Source organism: Paroedura picta, chromosome 5, assembly GCF_049243985.1.
Source record: "Paroedura picta isolate Pp20150507F chromosome 5, Ppicta_v3.0, whole genome shotgun sequence".
Taxonomy (NCBI): domain Eukaryota; kingdom Metazoa; phylum Chordata; class Lepidosauria; order Squamata; family Gekkonidae; genus Paroedura; species Paroedura picta.
Window position 1 is genome coordinate 107257162 of NC_135373.1, and position 19979 is coordinate 107277140.

Consider the following 19979-nt stretch of genomic DNA (forward strand, 5'->3'; position numbering starts at 1 on the left):
CTTGAACCAAGAGCATAGGCTTCTGTACTTAATTATACTTCTAGGTGGAACTGCTGAGACATATAGAGCTACATGAACTGAAGGTCCTGTTCTCTGTCACTGGATTCTACTCATGGGATGCCAGTAATTTTGCCCGTGTTGAAACCTACCCTCCTCTTTGCCTAAGGCAAAATCTTGTGTAGCTGACTTCCCTTCCCCCTTGTTTATTTCTTCTTCACCTGGCCCGCTGCCACATGTGCCTTGCAGTCTGGCTTACACAGGGTAAAGGAATTGGTCTATCTAAATTCAGCATGAGAAGGAAGGCAACATGATATAGCTTCATGTTGTCAGAAGCCAAGCAGGGTTGGTACTTGGATGGAAGACCACCAAGGGAGTTTCTGCAGAGGAAGGTAATGGCGAACCACCTCTGCTTCTTGCTCACCTCACAAGTCCTTTGCTGAGGTTAAGTCATTGAGATCCAGCATGTAGTAATTAAGAGTGCCAGACACTAATCTGGAGAACCCAGTTTGATTCTCCATTCCTCCAACTGCAGCCAGCTGGGTGATCTTGGGCTAGTCACAGCTCTCCTAGGGCCATTCTTGAAGTTCTCTTAGTTCTCAGCCCCACTTAGCTCACAGAGTGCCCTGTTGGGGGGAAAGGAAGTGAAAAGTGTTTGTAAGCTGTTTTGGGACTCCTGATAGTGAAAAGTGGGGTATAAAAAAGCAGCTCTTCTTCTTTGTTGTTTGTAGCTTGATGGCACCTACATATTTAAGATCAGTCTTGTCTGCTTAGCCTGGCAGCAATGCCTCTAGGGCTCTGCCAAGGCCACCACCAACTTTCCTTGGCAAGTAGGGTCGCCATATGCTTCTATGAATCGATATCTGTCCTAGGGATGTGCACCGAATAAAAAGTTGGTACTTTTCTGTTTCAGCTTGAATCAATTTATCCAAATCCGAATCATCCAAATCAATGGTTCAGTACAGTGATTCAGGTTATTCAGTTTCAGACTAATTTATTGGGCACCATTAAAACCTATGGCACTATTAAAGTTAATAGGAAATTTTGCCTTTTTGTTTATTCCAAAGTCTGGGGGGCGGGCATGGGGGTTTCCTATGCTGGTTGAATGGGGGCACCCTCTATGGGGGGCACCCATAGAATGGGCCCCCCTGGTCCAATAATTTTGAGACATTGGTGTTCTTTTGAGGAGAGGCTCTGTTTAAACTACAGAGAGGGATACCATACATACAAAAAGTACTCAAATCAATATTCAGCTTATCCAAGCCAAATCTCCCATCTCATCTGTCCTTTCCACGTAGTGCAAGGCAATTTAAAACCAACAAATTAAACCCCAGATAACACCCTTCTCCCCAAAGATGCCTGCACTTTATGTCCCATTAAAAGCCCTGACAAATAAATAGTCTTGCAGTCTCCTGAATATTTCTGGAGATGGTGCTCCCTTCACCTCCTCAGGGAGGCCATTGCACTAAGTGGGAGCTACAGTGGAAGGAGCACTGGTTCTGGTTGATGCCAGCAGACCACCTTAATTGAGGTAGCAAAGGACAGTCTGAAGACTGTAGTTGGCACACAAAGATATCTGGGAGGAGATGGTCCTTTAGATAAATGGGTTCTAGGCCTTGAAAGGCTTTCAAGGTCATAACCAGCACTTTGAATGGAACTTGGAAACAAACTGTCAGCCAATTTAGATGTTCTAAGATGCATATGTTCCTGCTGTCTAGCCCCTGATAACTGGTCTGTCACATTTTGGACCAGCTGCAGTTTCTAAGGCATCTTCAAGGGCAGCCCAATAGAGCACATTACAGATGTCCAGTTGTGAGGTTACAAAAATTGTAAAATTGACTATGTCTTAAGAAAGGGGAGAGCTGGTGAACCAGATGCAACTGAGAGAAGGCATTCTTGGCCACTATGCTTACTCGCTGTTCAAATAGCAACACTGGGTCCATGAATACCCCAGATCCTTAGCCTATTCTACAGAGGCCAACTCCACATGATAAGTGGATCCAATCCATCTAATATCGACCTTCCCAACTAGCATCATCTCTATCTTTTCTGGATTCAGATTCTGTTTGCTCTGCTTTAGGCACCTGACCATGGCTTCAAATCATAAGTTCAGAGTCAAAACAGACACATCTGGCAGCTTGGAAAATGAAATATCATGCTGGGTGTCATCTATATATTGATGCTCTGGACAATCTCATTCAGTGGCCTCATATAAGTTTTGAAGAGCAAGGGCGAGATAATGTGGCACTCCCACTCCCCTACTCCCAAGACAAATCCCACCCTGTTAATTCTGGGGCTTTTTTCCAGTGGAAAGTGTCCAATCGGACAGAAAAGTCCAAAAATACTGGAAAGCTGCTCCCCTAATAACAATTCCATATTTGAACTGAAGGATAGAGGGGTCAACATAGAACAACAGGCATGAGCATCCCTTTGCAACTTTAACAGTGCAACTAAAGCTAGAACCCAGGCCTGAAGCTGGACTATGAAGGGCTGGGGGTTAAGAAACATTCCACAATGGAGGCTCTGCAGCTACCAGGTGGCCATAGCCAGTGCTCACATAAAGTAAGTGGGGAATTCTTCCCTGGCTCAGATGTACAGTCCACTCCATACCAGAGAATAATTTGGGACTATAAATGCCAATATCAGGGTTGAAGGGTAGAATTACAAGCTGCTAAAGCTCATACTTCAATTCCAGGGAATCTGGGTGTCTGCGATATCTGCTGTTGTTACGAAAAATAACACATTTTTCTTCTTCCCATCACATTCCAAACGTGATAATCCTGAATTACAGCTAACATTTTCTAAAGCCGAAATCACTGTAGCCTTTCCTTGTAGAGCATTTTGTCCTGCATTTTTTACATTCAGCATTACAGAGCAGGACTTCCCCCCCCCTTTCCTAATTTACATGTACAAATTAGATCTTTTCTGAAATTCTCAAGTGGAAATTAAGGTCCATTTTGAAAAAGGCAGTTAAAGAGATTTTCGATGCCCCATCGTGTTTGACAAACAATCATCCAAAATATCATAGGATTACAATAAAGAAGCTCACCCACCCACAGTTTAAAATAAAAGAAACTTAATCATATGCAAAAGTTCACTCTCAGGGCCATTTGAACGGTAAAGTAAGCCACTGAAGTGGTTTCAATTCATTCTACAGGTTATATAAAGATAGCTTTTTCAGTGAAAAACATAAATTTTCCAGGGAAGCTTCTCTCAAATAAGATTTGAGTTTGACTCTCTTCTATGCACGCATTAAGCACTTCAGAATGCATTTCTCATCTTATGCCTTAATACTAATTTTCTCTCTCTTGTCCCAAGGTTTCTTTCTTTCTGTTTCAAAGTCAGTGCAAAAAGCAGAAGATGACATGCTACTAAGTGCATTCAGTCTGGGGAAAGTAATCCAGAATGCTGGCAAAGCTGAAAAGTCACAGCCTGTATCTTCTCTTGAACGTTACAAAATCGAGGACAGCGGATTTCTGAATGAAGAGGATGATGGAGCCTCAAAGTTCTCAGTGAGTTTCCTCTTTTTAACGGTTGTGCTTAAACCCATTTGTGGAGCAGCTGAAGTAATGTGACGCATTAGCAGGACAATCCTAAACAGTACTGATAAAGCTGTTTTGACTGAGCAGTGATATCAGGGCTCTCTCGGCCTCACCTGCCTCACAGGGTGTCTGTTGTGGGGAGAGGAAAGGGAAGGCGATTGTAAGCCGCTTTGAGACTCGGGGAGAGAAAAGCGGCATATAAGTACCAACTCTTCTTCTTCAGGATTATTACGGCTCTCTCAGCCTCACCTACCTCACAGGGTGTCCGTTGTGGGGAGAGGAAAGGGAAGGCGATTGTAAGCCGCTTTGAGACTCCTTCGGGGAGAGAAAAGCAGCATATAAGTACCAATTCTTCTTCTTCTTCTAGATTTATGCCTTCTAAATAAAATAAAGCAATTAACTTAGAATGGTGGAACTCTGTTTAGGGCTGCGATGACAGAATTTTTTCAGCTATGCTGAGGGTGAAGAGTTTACTCTTCCCACATGATTTCTTTTTAAATAATAAGTACATTTGAAAACTTGAACAAAACGTAGTTTCTCCGAACAACGGTCAACCTTGCAGTACAACCCAACCCTTCTATGCCCATTGACTTCAATGAATTCGGAAGGGCATAACTCTTCTAGGGATTGCACACATTAGCTCGACCTGTTATTCCGTTTCAAGTTGTCTTAGTGAAACAAATGTAAAAGACCCTCTCTTTTTTCTGTTAATGAATACCCTTAATGTTGTAGTAGTGGAAAGTGCCATCAAGTCACAGCTGACTTATGGAGATCCCGTAGGGTTTTCATGGCAAGTGATATTCAGAGTTGGTTGGTTTGCCATTGCCTTCCTCCATGTTCCTCCTGTCTTCCTTGGTGATCTCTCATCAAAGTACCTACCAGGGGAGGGGCTCTAAGTGGGCACCTACACAGGTATGCTTCCCTACCATATTAAGCACAATTGTGTTACTTCTGGGGTTTCTTAAAGCCTAATGTTTTGGGGGTTTCTCGGCATTAAAAAAAGATGAGAAGGCATGTTTCAAGCTATGACAATTTTGGGGCTCCTTAGGGTGCCATCCTGATCCATTAATATTATGGGGCATGGGATAAATTAAGGGATATAAGCTAGGATACACATATGTTGCCTATAAAATCTTATATCCCTGATCCACAATGAAGGCAGAAGTGTCCAACTGCTTCTGTATATTGGGGTTTCAGAAGCAGCCTTTGAAAAAGCATGAAAAGCTGGAATCAGAAAGACCCTGGGGGACTGGGAGGGTTGTGTGGAAGCCTCTGAAGCACTTCCGTGCATTTGAATGCCATTATTAGCATCTCATTAAATCTGAAGTTCCTATTTTCTTCAAAATACAGAACACAGGCTCTAAGCGCCACGACATAGACCATGGCCGACCACTGAACCTGCCTCTTAAGCAGCTTTCTTATTTTTCGCTGGAGGATCCTATGGCTTTTCCAGCTGAAGCTGAGGTTCAAGGTATCGAATCACTACAGGAAAGGAGAGAGACAGGAGAGGATGAAAATTCAGCCAAATTGCCTATTGGAAGAAGAGATTTTGACAGTATGTATAATTTTCAGATTATTTCAGACAAGAACTCCACTGGATGGTTTCAGTGCATTCATATAATAACTGTTAAGCAAAATAGTAATGTCATAAGCGGTCACTGAACAAACATTTATGAAATAAATGTATCCAGATATTTGAAGCAGAGGGGCTGCAGGGGGGCATGCCTGGATGGGGTGTAATTAACACTTGCACGTACCGCAAGGAATTTGGAAGTGACCTTTGATGCCTCCCTTTCAATGGAGGTCAGGTCACTAAGGTAGCCCAGATGGTGTTTTTCCATCTGCACCAAGTGCAACTACTAGTGCCCTACCTGTCCCTCTGAACACTTGGCTGCAGTGATCCATGCAACAGTCACTTCCAGGTTAGACTTCTGTAACTCGCTCTACACAGGCCTACCCTTGTCTTTGATCTGGAAGTTACAGCTGGTACAAAATGCAGCTTCAACGGTCCTCACCAGGACACCTTATAGAGTCCACCTTCAGCCAGTACTTCATCATCTCCATTGGTTACCAGTCTGTTTCCGAATCAAGTTCAAGGTATTGGTTTTGACCTTTAAGGCCATACGTGGCTTGGGCTCTACCTATCTGCAGGACCGTAAATCTCCTTATGCCCCCCACAGGGCTCTTCGATCTGTGGGTAGGAATTTGCTGGCGGTCCCGGGCCCCTGGGACATTCACCTGGCCTCGACCAGGTCCAGGGCTATTTTGACCCTGGCCTTAGCCTGTTGGAATGAGCTCCCGGAAGAGCTACGGGCCCTGTTGGATTTGTCAACTTTCCGCAGGGCCTGTAAGAGCTCTTCCACCAGGCATATGGTTGAGGCTATGGTGGCCCCCCCGGAGTTACCATCAGGGGATCCGTTGGAGGTGGTGAGGTTGGGACCCTCGCTCCCAATGAGAAAAAGAGCTCTTGACTGCTAGTTGGTCAGGGGGTGGGGTGGGGGGAAATAAGAACGCTTCTATTTCCATCTTGCTGTGTTTACGGTTAATGTTAATGTTTTTAAGTGGTTTTAGGGGTTTACTGGGTTTTTTTACTGTTTTTATTGTTAACCGCTGCAAGTTCAAATGGAGAGTGGAGGTATACGAATTTGAAAATACATAAAGTCAGTAAAAATATACAATGCGACATTAGTAAGAACAGTGCATTCAAACTCCAACATATCAGAAACATTATGTCACCTATTTTTCTGACAAAGTCAACCTTCTGGGGTGTTTTCTACAGTGCTCAGGTGCATGCTGGGAAGAGTCTATCGACCATGTTGGCAAGTCTGAAACACGACCGCGGGACGACGTTTGGAACAAAGAAAACCATTTTCATGAAAATGATATGATGCTGTAGTTTAAATGTTAACGGTGTATGTGTATTTTGCGGGGTGTGGGTGGATGTATTAAGTATTTGTATAACAATACAGGATCAAATAACTGTACCAATTATACTGCATTATTAAAACTGATGATCGTTCTGCAAAAATCATTGATCCAGTTGTCCAAGTACTGTACTTAGGCTAACTTTGCTTAGTCATTTGCCATCACAGAGCAAACAAGATGATCATTCAGCTGATGCTTGCCTCTTTCCCAAGATTTCAGGGCCACTAGCGGTTGCCGTAAGCAACACCAAAGAACAATATTTACAATTTAAAGAAATGAGTTAGCTTTGCTTGACCAACAATCAGTCTGTTTTTTGCGGCAGGCTTGTTACATTTTCCTGCTCCTTTTGTTTTGCTCTCCAAACAAGTCTGGCATTTCCCTGCAGCCTTTGGTCTCTTTTTATGTACGTGTTGAAGTGATTCATTTTCATTAGCGCCCATGACATTTTCACTAGTCCTATCCACCTGCTTCCTCTTTGAGCTCTTGTTTCTTGGCTGGCAGCTGAATTTTCCTATTTCTTTACTTCTGCTTCCATTCGGATGAACATTTCCAGAACTAGTTCCAAGCGCAGCACTTGCATGATGGGAACGGAGGCATTCTGTTGGTTAAGAGAATAACATTTCAGCAACACTCCAGGAAACGAACACACACCGAGAAATCAAAGGATAGGAAAAACTAAATGTTAAGGAACTGAAATCTATAAAGTAGCACGCAACTCTTTTAAAGCAAAACAAATTAAATTCAATATTAGCCATACAGTGCCTTCGAAAGGAATTATTCATCTGTTTGGTACTGCAGCAGACAACAGGTCTTAAAACTCTATGGAATGAAAAACAGTCTCAAAAAGACATGTTTAAAGTACAGGTTTCATAAGTGGACAGATCCCCCGACTTATTTTGTTTTGCTCGTGAGTGGCACAGATTTTATTTTGGGCATGCAAAAACGGACCAACATGAAGGCTGACTCAGATGACTACTGACTAAATAGCAGCCGTTCCAAAGAACGGAGGGTGATTTCCTACCTGCTGGACTTGTGCATTAGATGGCTGTTACAAATGCTTTAGGATGCTTTGGGCTGATCCTGCGTTGAGCAGGGGGGGTTGGACTAGATGGCCCCTTCCAACTCTATGATTCTATGAAATACCAACTCAGCAATAATTTGCTTGCAGAAGCCAACATGGATGCAAAGCAAATGTCAATAAAGTGACGCTATTTGCCACGACAGTAGAGTCTAAAAGACTTTAACACTTGAATGTTTGTGGTTAAACGAAGCTCTTGGACATGGCCCACTTAGATTAATTTAAAATACGGAGCAAAGCTAAACTGGTCTATATAGAAGCAAGTCTTATTTTGCTCATTGGGTATTGAGTCTCCCTGGAAAGTACTTCTAGGACTACAATAGTGCCATTCTAGACAGAACAAAAATTGAGCCCAATAGCATCTTTAAGACCAACAAAGTGTTATTCAAGGCATGAGCTTTCGTGTGCCTCATGGTACCTCAGCTACCCACCTGAATTTATTCTAGACAGAGTTACACCTTCTACATCCATCGCCTTATTATTATTATTATTATTATTATTATTATTATTATTATTATTATTATTATTATTATTATTATTATTATTCAATTTATTTCCCGCTACTCCCTACAGGCCCGTGGTGGGTAACAGTAGTCTTATAATCCCCCATTAAAACTTCCACTAAAAGACTTTTAACAAATACCCAACAAGAAAACTTTTTAAAAAAAAGAAGACTTAATTTTTTTTTTAAATACCCAACAAGAAGAGTGTCTAGGATGGCACTGAAAGGGGGACTGAAAGGAAAGGATTTTGAGTAGTGGAATTCTATTTTTTTTTTACCTGCACTTGGTTCATTTACAGGGCACAGAGCTGTCCTTTCTTTGGGTGCTGGATGTATGCATGTTGGGATCTGGCTAGTGCTGAAGGAATGGTCTTTCTTTTCAGATGCTTGGTCATCTTTGTAGGTGCAAGCAAACTGAGACCGAATCAAAGGTTGCTTCAGCTAAAGGGAAAGAACAACAATTATGATCAGCTTGTAAGCATTGCAAAGGGAGAACAAGCATTATCTTCCCTAACAAAATGTAAATTTCAGATTAGCACTGCAATGAGAAATACAGGCACACCCTTCCAAGTTCGGCAGATCTTCGAAATTTTCATTGCATGTGTTTCTATGAAGCTTCTCACAAACCAGCTCCAAATCCCCAACATTAAAAACAGGATTTATAATACAAACATACACAAAATGTTCAAAACAATTCGACAACGACACACGAACAGGTACCAGAGCTAATAAGAGTTTGTGAGGAAATGCCAAGTAATACACAAAAAAAGTATTCGCTCACTGGCAGAAGACAAACATAGAGGAAGGAAATCAACTCTCCCTGGGGAAGATATGGGTGTAATTCATACAAAGGCAAAAAGAGTCAGGGGGTTAGGATTTGCTCAGTATACAGAATGAGTCCTACTCATATTGGCTCAGCTCTAATCTTTAGGATTCTGCTTCAAACCATGGTGCATGTCCATAAAAAGTGCCATCAAGTCACAGTGACCTCAGCAAGGGGCTTTCAAGGTAAGGGAGAAGCAGAGGTGGTTTGCCCGTGCCTTCCTCTGCGAACATGCTTGGAGGCCTCCCGTCTAAGTACTAACCGGACCTTGCCCAAATTAGGTAGTTTCCAGGATCTAACGAGATCACGCTGTACCATACCACCTTCCTTCCCCTCGAACCACGATATCGGTAATAAACTCTTGCAGCACTGCAGAATTTAATCAAGCCAAATGTGCAGCCTGTTTATACTTGGCACAGGGCAATGAAATGACAAATACTTTTTTTTTTAATCCCACCCTTTTGCGGGGAGGGTAACCTGTGTTAGGCCTCATTCCAAAGACCTGAGGCTTGAAGCTGAAACAGATGTATACAATTATTAGTTTCCCTGGAGAAATACATGAAACAGAACAAAGATCTATAATTGTCAATATTTGAAGTTTATCACCAATATTAGTACTGCACAAACATTAATAGTACACCAGATACAATATTACAAAAAGTAGTTTTCTAAGAATTTGCTGAAATAGTTAAAATGTGCCAGCTGTTCAAGAAAGCAATATCACTCAGACCTTCCCTGCTTCTGAGGCATGCAAAGCAAAGGGGATATAGGCATCCTTCCAGTAGCTGCCCTATACAGCTAGTGTTTCTCTGTCCCAAACTGATGAGAGAAGACTGGCTAATTTCAGGCCCATACTTGCTAATGCTTGAGCCTGACATGTCATAAACCAAGGTTGCCAATCATCAGGAGGAACCTGGAGATCTCCCAGAATTACAACTGATCTACACGCTACAGAAATTAGTTCCCCTGGAGAAAATGGCTCCTTCAGAGGGTGGCCTCTAGCTTTGTACCCCACTGAGGTCCCTAATATGGTTGGGCGCAGCTAGCGCCACGGCGCAGGGGGGGCGGCTCTGCTCCTGCATGTGTGTGCCAACTGTTGCGCCAGCACCAGCACTGGCACCAGTGCCGCCCCTCCCCCCCACACGGCGGCGCTGACTGCTTCAGGCTGGAACGGCAGCTTCAGCGGCCGAAGCTGCCAACCCTAGTCCCTAACCTCCCCAAACTCTGCCATCTCCCAAGTTTCTAAGAATTTTCTACTTGATAGTCGGCCATAGTTACAACATCTGTTCCATAATGCTAATGTATACCGTCTCAAATCTTCTGTCCTCCCGTTTCAATGCTATATAAGACCTTTATGCAATGCTATACAAGGTGATAATAGGTTACCAAATCTGGCCAGGAAAATTCGTGGAGATTTAGGAACAGTGCCTGCCTGGGGAGGATAGAAGTTTAATGGGCTTGTGATGTCACAGAGCCTTCCCACCAAAGCTGCCATTTTCTCCACAGGAACTACTGGCCTAGAGATCCACAGGATCAAGTAAAAATGTTACACTTCTATTCAAATCTTCTAAGTTTGAGCCACTACAACTAGATTTCCACGGGAAGTTATGAACTTAGGCAAGATTGTGAGTGGGTGGGCAGGCAATTGTCAATTCCTGCATTGTGCAGGGGGTTGGACTAGATGACCCCGGAAGTACCTTCTAACTGTATGATTCTAGGAGTAGCAAAGTAACATAACAAAGGCCTGTAGAAACAACTTTTGAGAGAATTAAAATGCTCAAAGTACTGCTCAGATCCAGGCCTGCTTTTAAGGTATTTCCTACAGAAAAAAACAATAATAACAAAAGTAATCGAGTTTCACAGGACAAATTGAAATGTTCTGCTTTACACTATTTAAAAAAATCCTTGGAAGATTTTAGTACAGAGTAAAATCCTAAGAAACATTAAGCTTGCTAAAGTTTGGCAAATAACCTTGGTTGCAGAATGGAAAATAATGATATGGGAAAGATGTCAGGAGAAGAACAGTTTTGGGTAAAGAACAAAGTGCAGGTGATAGAATAATCAGGCCTCAGGTTAGTTAGGCAAAGCCCCATATTTGTTATTTTTATTTATTAATTTTGGAGTTTTCTTTTCTGCATGTTGAAACAAACATTGTGATACATTTTGAGAAAAGATCAATGATGTCATGTGAATTTTTGATTAAAAGGACTAGGACCATCATTGTTTTCTGTATTTCTGGAAGTATCTTAATTGGCTTGACTACAAAAAATGTAATACCCAATGTAAAAATAAGATGTAGAACAGGCTTTCTCAACCAAGGTTTCGTGAAACCCTGGAGTTTCTTGATGGTCCAGGAAAAGTTTCTAGAATGGGTGGGAGTTAAATATAAAAATTTCATTATCGGGTGATATGATCATATATGGTCATGTTGAGCTCCCTCCCATCTCCCGAAATGGCCAATGATGGGCCTAGAAGGGGTGGGAAGGGGAGGGGCCCTGAGTGGGCATGTACACAGCTATACTTTCCAACCATATTCTATATGATTGTGCCACTTGGGTTTCTCAAAGCCTGAAGAAGGTTTCAGGGGTTTCTCTATGGAAAAAAAGTTGAGAAAGGCTGATGTAGGGTTTATTATTATTATTATTATTATTTATTCGATTTATTTCCCGCCACTCCCTGTAGGCTCGTGGCAGGTCACAATAGTCTTATCCCCATTAAAATACCCATTAAAAGACTTTAAAGACAATCCCAACATGGCGGAAGCTCTCATTATTCCTACCCCCTGCTATCAGAGTGGCATGCATAATTTTACAAGCTTCCATCATGTCCATTCTTAGTTGTCTTCTAAACTGAGAACTCTCAGACTCTTCAAGCCTTTCCTTTCAGGGAAGGTCTAACCCACTCCTGACATCTCCTTGGTTTCTGAACTGCTACAACACCAGTAGTGTGTCGCCAAGTGCTTTCCCCCCTTAAAAGTGTGCTTCCCGTTCAAACCCTAAATATTAAGTAATATCAATACATAGTCAACTGTACCTTTAATTTTCTTCTGTCTACTCTTCTTTGAATCCGTTCTCTTAAAGCTTTTGGAGAAGATCCGCTGGGTTGTGCTGGAGATCTGCATTAATGTTTAAGTGAATTGTTAGCGAAGATGAAGATAACTACACATATTACAAACTTCCTGGGTTTAAGTTTCATATTGTGCACATGTACAGTATTTGCTGGCGTATAAGACTACTTTCCCCCCCTGAAAAACATGCCTCCAAGTGGGGGGGGGTCGTCCTATATGCCGGGTGCACTTCAGTTGGGATAGACATAGCTGCCCAAAGTGGCCCATAGTGCTATAATGTAATGTAACAAGCTCTATATATTGAGTGGAAATGTTGGGGGGTCGTCTTATACGCCCAGTCGTCTTATACGCCGGCAAATACGGTATATTTAAAATTTCTGGTTTTAAATACCCCCAAATTGTGTTTTACGGAAGATGCCCCTAAATCAAATAAATCAGCTAGGCTATCCTGATCAGCTTGCATTCTAAAGCTTTTTGGTCTGATTGTTTCACTCATTTTAAAGACAAGGAATTAATTTAAATACATCAAGAAATGCATGTTCAAGTAGACTCTTGCCATGAAATTAATGCTCTTGCAGGTAGAAGCAGCAGCAGATTTGGTTTTTATATACTGCTTTTCTCTACCAGAAGGAGCCACATAGTGGATTACAATCGCCTTCCCTTTCCTGTCCCCACAACAGACACCCTGCGAGGTAGATGAGGCTGAGAGAGCCCTGATATCACTGCTCGGTCAGAACAGCTTTATCAGTGCTGTAGTGAGCCCAAGGTCACCCAGTTGGCTGCATGTGGAGGAGGAGGGGGGAATCAAACCCGGCTCGCCAGATTAGAAATCTGCTGTACTAACCACTACACCAAGCTGGTAGGTGATATGCAGATGCATATAGGAGGTTCCTCCAACTTTGTTTGCTACACTGAATCCGGTGACCATTACATAGTTAGATGACTCCTTGGGATTGTTGCTGTGCACACATTTATCTTCTTTGTCTGTGTGTGTGTGTATGTGAGAGAGAGAGAATTTGAGTCTAGTAGCACCTTTAAGATCAACAAAGTTTATACCCTGAATAAATTGTTGGACTTAAAGGTGCCACTGGACTTAAACTTAATCCGGGGGGGGGGGGGGGTAAATATCTTCTGTGTGGTTTTAATGACCATTATTGGTGCAGGTCTAAGTTTGCTAAATGTTCATTAAAGTTATGGGTTTCTTACAGAAATACTAGTAGCATCAAGATTTCTTCAAGGACAACAAAGATGTGGACATGATTGGCACATTTCATCTTACTGTCCCTTGTTAGCAGATGATTCTAAGACTGATGTTTTACTGACAATAATGTGAGGTGACCCCATAGCCTAGCTAACTTGCTTTTCAACATTTAGCACTTACTTGAACAGCATCAGGATAGAGGGGGACCCGAATTCTTCATCAAATAACAATTCAGCTTTGTTAGTGGGAGGAAAGTGGGTAGCTGCTTCGTCCAAAAATATCTGGAAGAATTTCACTGTCTCTCTGCCACAGTAAACAGTGTTATGGTTTACAGCATGTAGTTTCGGCTGCATTTAAAGACGAACAGTATTGTTAGTTTGACATGAAGAGTTTGCATACAGTCTTATACCAATGGCCTAGACTGCTGTCCTAAGGATGCTTTCCTGGGACCAAGACCTACCAAATAAATGGAACATTTCTGAGTAGACCAGCTTTGACTTATTCCACTTGTCCAGGCCATAGGGTTGCCAATCTGCATGTAGCGGCTGGAGATTTCCTGCTATTACAAACTGATCTCCAGGTGAAAGAGATCAGTTCACCTGGAGAAAATGGCCATTTTGGAAATTGGGCTCAATAGCATTATGGGTATCACTGAAGTCCCTCCCCAATGGAGTCATTGCAGTCACTCCCCTTTCCAAACCCCACCTTCCTCAGGCTCCACCCCCAAATTCTCCAGTTATTTCCCAACCTGGAGTGGGTAGCCCTACCAGTCTTTTAAATCCATTGGCAGATGGTACAAGACGCATTACCAAAAAGTTCAGCAAAATGCAAAATACTTCCTAAATCCAGCTTATCTTGTTTAAACTCAGAGGGCAGTCATCAAACGCCACTTATTCAAGACAGAGCAAGTCACATGTTGCATAACAGATCCATAAAACTGGGATCACGTGTTAAGAGAAGAAACCATAAAATAATTCATGCCTGACTCTGGGGGGCTTTACGCAGAGAAGATTCTAGCAAGGCAGCCAAGCCATGCACTAAAAACTGGAAATAAACATCTGCCAGAATTACTAGGAAACCTGACCAAGGAACACTTAGCGTAAGGATTATAGTTATACAAGAAGTATCCTATCCCCACTATCAACCAGTCTGGATTAAGAGAACTGTGAAATCAGAATTCAAATATGGAAAAAGAAACCCAAACATATCAAGGTACAAACTGCCTGGATAAGTTTTTTGTTTAGTAGTTCCAGGAGGCAAAAGAATTCAAGATATTATACTGTAATATACAATTATTGGCATGATAAATGTTAGAAAGATTGGGGGAGGGGTGTTAAGCTTTGTCATCCATAGTTCTTCAGAAATGTTGTCCAAGTTAAACATTCTAGCCAAGCCAGATGACAGAAAGCCTGAACTATTGCAGATACTTTATCTCAGCAAACTGGATGGTGCCATGCTATATGATACAATGCTGCATTACTGAATTATTGTCTACTTTCAGAACACCAAGAAAATGTTCTATCTTTTACATCAAGCAAATTATAAGAACAAAAGGAGGCCCCTTACCCGGGCTGGACTGATTCCAGTGGAGCTAGCTGCCACAACATCATGCTGAAAATTGATAATATTTTTAATCCTCAAATCCAAATCGCGTACAACTTCCTCCACTGCTCGGCAGAAAGGATCCCTGCTGTTTTGGCCTTTTATCAAATGCATCTTGATTGTTGATAGAATTTGGCCCCCTGCAAGTCTAAAAACAGACCTAGGGTCATCTCCATATTCATCTTGGCGCTATCTTAATATACTTAATAGTTTTGAAAACAGAGAGGCTTCATAGTTAATCAAAACTCTTCAGAACACAGCTTTGATCTGTGAAGTTGCACAGCACCGTGCAATGAAATCCTGCCCTTTGACGCAGTGATTTGCTTTTAAAAATTGGGAAATTACTCAAGCCAAGAAATGAGGACAATAGACTCATCCCTTTACTAATACACTGCTTTAAATAGCAAAAGGAAATAGGCTGGCTACAAAAGAAGTTTTAATTACACTATCATCTTTCAGGTCACATTATCCGATCCTGCTCATTAAGCTACAAGTGGGAATAAAGTTCTGGAAGAAGTGAACTCATCTGACATTTCTTATGGTACATTTCTGTTTCATGTTGGTTTCAGAAGCACATAAGCTATCACAAGTGTTTTGACTAAAATAATAAAGCAGCCAGTATAAGCACAACACTGATAAAGTTTTTTTTTAAAGATGTCTGAAGTATTCCACCAGTAGCAGAAGCAAAGAACAGATTCTATAGCTTAGTGAGAAGTTACTGCCATACTTTAACAGCTGTCCGCAACCCCCAATTCGGAGACCAGGAGCGGTCCGTCGATCAGTCGGTACCGGGCCGTGGATCCTCCTCATCCTCCTCCCCGGCTGCTGCCTTGGGGGCTGCCCTGCCACTCTGCCACCAGTTCACCTTTGGTGTTCTCTGGCAGCTGCCATGGCTGGGGCTCCCCCTCGACATGACACTGCGCAGCTGCTGTCAGCAGCGGGAAGTCAGGGGCGCCGGCAGGAAAGCAAGTACAGCAGGGGCTCAGGCTGCAGCAACATCCCTTGGCAAAAGACTACCTCCCCCCCCCCCCCCTGGGCCTCAGTAAAATTGTCAAGCATTGACCGGTCCCCGGTGATAAAAAAGTTGGGGACCACTGCTGTACTATGTACTTACAAGCAGGAGACTCACAAGGACTTCTGGGAACTCAGTCAGCTGGCTGACTGCAAAGCGGTGGGGCCCAAGGCTGGTCAACTGTACGACTGCCATACTTTGCACCATGGTCTACAACCTATGGCTCTTAAAATATTTGATTTTCTATTTTGAAGTCAAGGTAGAATGCTAAAAGAACCAGTATGTGAAGGGAATAGCAAGAGGAAAGGCTGCATAGGCCAATCTTGTCAGATCCTGAAAGCTAAGCAAAACTGGTTCTTGGATGGGAGACCACGGAGGATGACTAGAGGAAGCAAATGGCAAAGCACTTCTGCTTCTCACTTGTCTTGAAAGTCCATTGCTGGGGCTTCATAAATCATTTGTGATTTGACAACACATATATGCATGAAGGGAAAAGCAGGGAAAGCTTTGTATGGGACTAAAGGACTTCTTAGACATGCAGAACCGACAGAGACAATTCCCAATTATCAAAGTAAGAACTCTGAGCAGATTCATACGCCAGTACACTAAAACAATCACAGCTGTTTCGCATGTGTATATTTATCACTTATTGTGAGATTTCGTGCACGGCGCTTTCTGCTAAAGGACTCCTAACAACCAGCGTTTGGGATGGAGAAACGTTATGGATTATTGATCAACATATCAATTTCCAGTAAGGTTCATCTGAATGGTTTCAGTTATGCAAATGAGATTCCTTATAATAATTCTTCCGCTGATTTCTTGTTCTGAAGATGCAGAGTTTGTTACTGGTGTAAAAGGCAATTTATTTATGCAATTTGTATGCTGCCTTTCTGCCCAATCAGGGCAGGTACAGTACAACGGTGGTCCCTTCTATGTTTGTATCTAATATTACCATGATTGCTACAGATGCCAATCCTCAACTGGAGCCTGAGGATCCTCTGAAATTATAGCTCATCTCCAAGCAACAGAGATCAGCTCCCCTGGAGAAAATGGCTGCTTTGAAGGGTAGGGACCATAGCATTAAACTCTACTGAACTCCCTCCCCACCCCAAATCCCACCCAGTCCCAGCTCCACCCCCAAAACCTCTAGGTATTTCCCAAGCTGGCAACTCTAATGAATGCAGATTATGACATGCCTAGAGTAAATGCCATCAGCTGTGTATATTTTTTCCATAAAGGACTATGCATAATTTAAGATTTCTTCTCCTAATTTTCTTAACACAGCTATGCAAAAGGCTCTGTTCAGGCAATCCGTTGAGTAGAAGTTAAAAACAATCCTCAAGTTAAAACAAATCTGGCCTTGGGAGACTAAGATCAACTTATTTTGAGCGTTTAGTTTGACACAGAGAACCTTTTTGGCTGTTCTTCTTCTGGCAGCACGCAACCCAGCAAAAAAACTAAGGTCAGTATGTCTGAAGCAGCAGCATTTGGTAGAGACAAACAGCTAATATCCCAGGGCTTGTTTAATCTTTCTTCCCATTTTCTTCATTTCCAGGAAAAATGTTCCCATTCCCCATCAGATATACACAACGCTAGTTGGAGCAATGAAAGGAAAACTTCATTCATTTTTCATGCGAAGAAGCCAAAACAAAAAGTGCTGATCTACTGTGTATGGGGGATTAGCTTAATACACCACACCACGGTATACTTCATTTTGCATCTGGCTTCGGCACAAAGAGGCTATTCTGACAACCAGCTCTCATCCTTGCTTACCTGCAGGTAATTTTCGTGGAGCTCAAAGATACCTGTTATAAATACACACAGGGGCCAGTTTGCCACAGTACTCTTTTACCATATAGAAAAGCTCTCAAACATTTTGAAGTTAAGCCTACCTCTGACTCACCCTGCTCATGGGACCCACCCCTGCAGCACCTCCAGCCAGGGCTCAATTGGGCCTGGCTACCACAAAGAAAGCATGAAGGAACAATGCGCATAAGCTATGGTTCTTCGCCTTCTACACCAGCTGGGAGCAAACTGAGCCCTGAAGTCTGACACCCCTGCAGAGTGGAGCTTGTCTCAGATCTGTTAAACAGCAGTGCAGGATAGCCTAAAGCAGGCTCTCCCAACAAGGGGAGACCCTGGGGTTTCTTGATGGTCCTGGAAGGGTTTCCCAAATGGGTGGGAGTTAATTACTTTTTAATCTATGCTTTAAATTTGTTAAACATTTATGTTTAAGATATATTTTTAAATTTGTTAAACATTTATTGGGTGATATGACCATAGATGATCATGTTGACTCCCCCAATGATGGGACCGGAGGGAGTGGGAAGGGGAGGGGGCCCAGGTGGGCACGTACATAACCATATTCTGCATGATCGTGCCACGTCTGGGGTTTCTCAAAGCCTGAAGAATGTTTCAGGGTTTCTCGATGGTAAAAAAAGTTGACAAAGGCTAGCCTAAAGTCAGTCCTGCCTACATGGGGGCTAGCTGGGAGCCAACTGAGCCCCCCAAGAATGAGCAGGGTTGCAAAACTAAGGGAGAGGAAAATGTAACAACTCTAGCCTTTCTTCTACTTCTCCAGCAACTGGAAGAGCAGGGTCCAGAGCCCTCCTCCCACAGCTGAGGAATCTGGGTCACACAACCCACCTCGGCCAGGGCTGTTCGCCACCCACTTTCAGCAGCATGACTCACCATTTGAGAACTGCGGCACTGGATGAATGACTAATCTTTACGAAACATTTAACACAAGGCCATGGCTTTGTGTCACATTCAAATAAAAATGAAAACTCTTAACTCTGCTTTTATGTCACTGCCAGGGGCATCTATGTTGCTGCCATGCATGAAACTGAGAATTCCTCAAGGGATTCCCTTCAGTGGCAACACATCAGAGGAAGGTGCCTACCTCTAGAGCCGATGTTTACCACTCACATTAAACCGCTGTTCCATCTTGATAGTTGTTTCCTCTGGGGGAGGGGAGGGGAGGGGAAGGGGCATCCCCAAGTGAGAGGCTCAGCAGTTAAATGTGTGTATATTTTAATAAGTTTGGAAATGTATTGTAGGTTGGGCTGCTTGCCCTCAGTGGGGATTCACCAAGCTACACCCATCACCTACCCAAAGGCAGATGCTCACACACTGGCAATGGACCTTTCATTCCATTGGCCCTATGCTTTCCCCCTGCCTTTAAAAAAACATTGCTAAAGCGCTATTACCACTTTTTAAAAGAGCAGTTAAAAAAATATACACACGCACATACAATGGCACAGCCAGAAAAATGGCAGCCATATGGTGCTGACAGTAGAAAAATTGTGCCAATGTGGTCAGGAAAGAAATATATGCATTGCTCTAGGTCAGGGGTAGTCAAACTGCAGCCCTCCAGATGTCCATGGACTACAATTCCCAGGAGCTCCTGCCAGCAAATGCTGGCAGGGGCTTCTGGGAATTGTAGTCCATGGACATCTGGAGGGCTGCAGTTTGACTACCCCTGCTCTAGGTTGATGGTTTAACAGAGGGGAAAGGGCGATTAGAACATGGCATGTCAATGTAGTTTGGCCATTCATACTACAGTCCTCTTGGCACAAAGCCCACTCAGTGGGTTTTCTTTCTTTACATGGAATGACTTTTAAAAGCCAAGGAACAAGACCAATTCTGACGGCACTCTGAATAACTTGCAGAAGATACCAGGAAAATACCAAAATAATCTACTCATAACAGGAAAAGACACAGAAAAGACCCTTGCCTCTGCGACTAGATATCAGTGGTTATCCATCTCATTAGAAATCAAGTAACCGTTTTTGTAAACACCAGGCTTCATGCTCTTCTAAGAAAACTTTTTATCCAAGTGGGCTCTTACCTAGTTCAGTAATCTCCTACCCCTCAACCCTGCTTCTGTTCATGCATACAAACTTACTCCCAGCTAAAAGTGCCCTGGATTGTACTGCAAATTCCACTGGACACAATGGGGCTTCTGAATAAACCAGCATGAACTGCACAGTAAGTCTTGCAGAACCCCAACTCATCCATAGACCCAACTCTGGTTCAGTTGTATGCTCTTCCTGTAATGCAAGGAAATTCATTCAAAAATATGTTCTGCATCTTAAGTACCTGGAACACCACTTTCCATGAAACACATAGTATATACTTTTGATTTTGGGAACATGGGGGATATTACAGCTTTGCCCATAGAAGGCTACAGAATTTGTTGCATGCCATGGCTTTATTTACAGAGACAAT

At 42.8% G+C, this 19979-nt stretch overlaps 2 protein-coding genes across 3 annotated transcripts in view; one reads left to right on the forward strand and one right to left on the reverse strand.

The window, feature by feature from the left end:
* The first annotated feature begins 3202 nt into the window (after positions 1 to 3202).
* On the forward strand, positions 3203 to 6457 carry PMCH (pro-melanin concentrating hormone). Its single transcript, XM_077339763.1, has 3 exons — positions 3203 to 3509; positions 4890 to 5094; positions 6319 to 6457. Exons 1-3 carry the CDS (start codon positions 3264 to 3266, stop codon positions 6366 to 6368), a joined length of 501 nt encoding a protein of 166 aa, XP_077195878.1. The 5' UTR covers positions 3203 to 3263; the 3' UTR covers positions 6369 to 6457.
* Positions 6458 to 6556: 99 nt separating this feature from the next.
* The window catches only part of PARPBP (PARP1 binding protein), a 34211-nt gene continuing 20788 nt past the window's right edge, over positions 6557 to 19979 (reverse strand). For both annotated transcript variants that reach the window (XM_077339757.1, XM_077339758.1), the window contains exons 7-11: positions 14702 to 14885; positions 13316 to 13482; positions 11901 to 11982; positions 8323 to 8485; positions 6557 to 7062 (exon numbers count right to left, since the gene is read on the reverse strand). In XM_077339757.1, the coding sequence (XP_077195872.1) occupies positions 6725 to 7062; positions 8323 to 8485; positions 11901 to 11982; positions 13316 to 13482; positions 14702 to 14885 (934 nt within the window). In that variant the 3' untranslated portion in view covers positions 6557 to 6724. The remainder of the gene's footprint in view (positions 7063 to 8322; positions 8486 to 11900; positions 11983 to 13315; positions 13483 to 14701; positions 14886 to 19979) is intronic.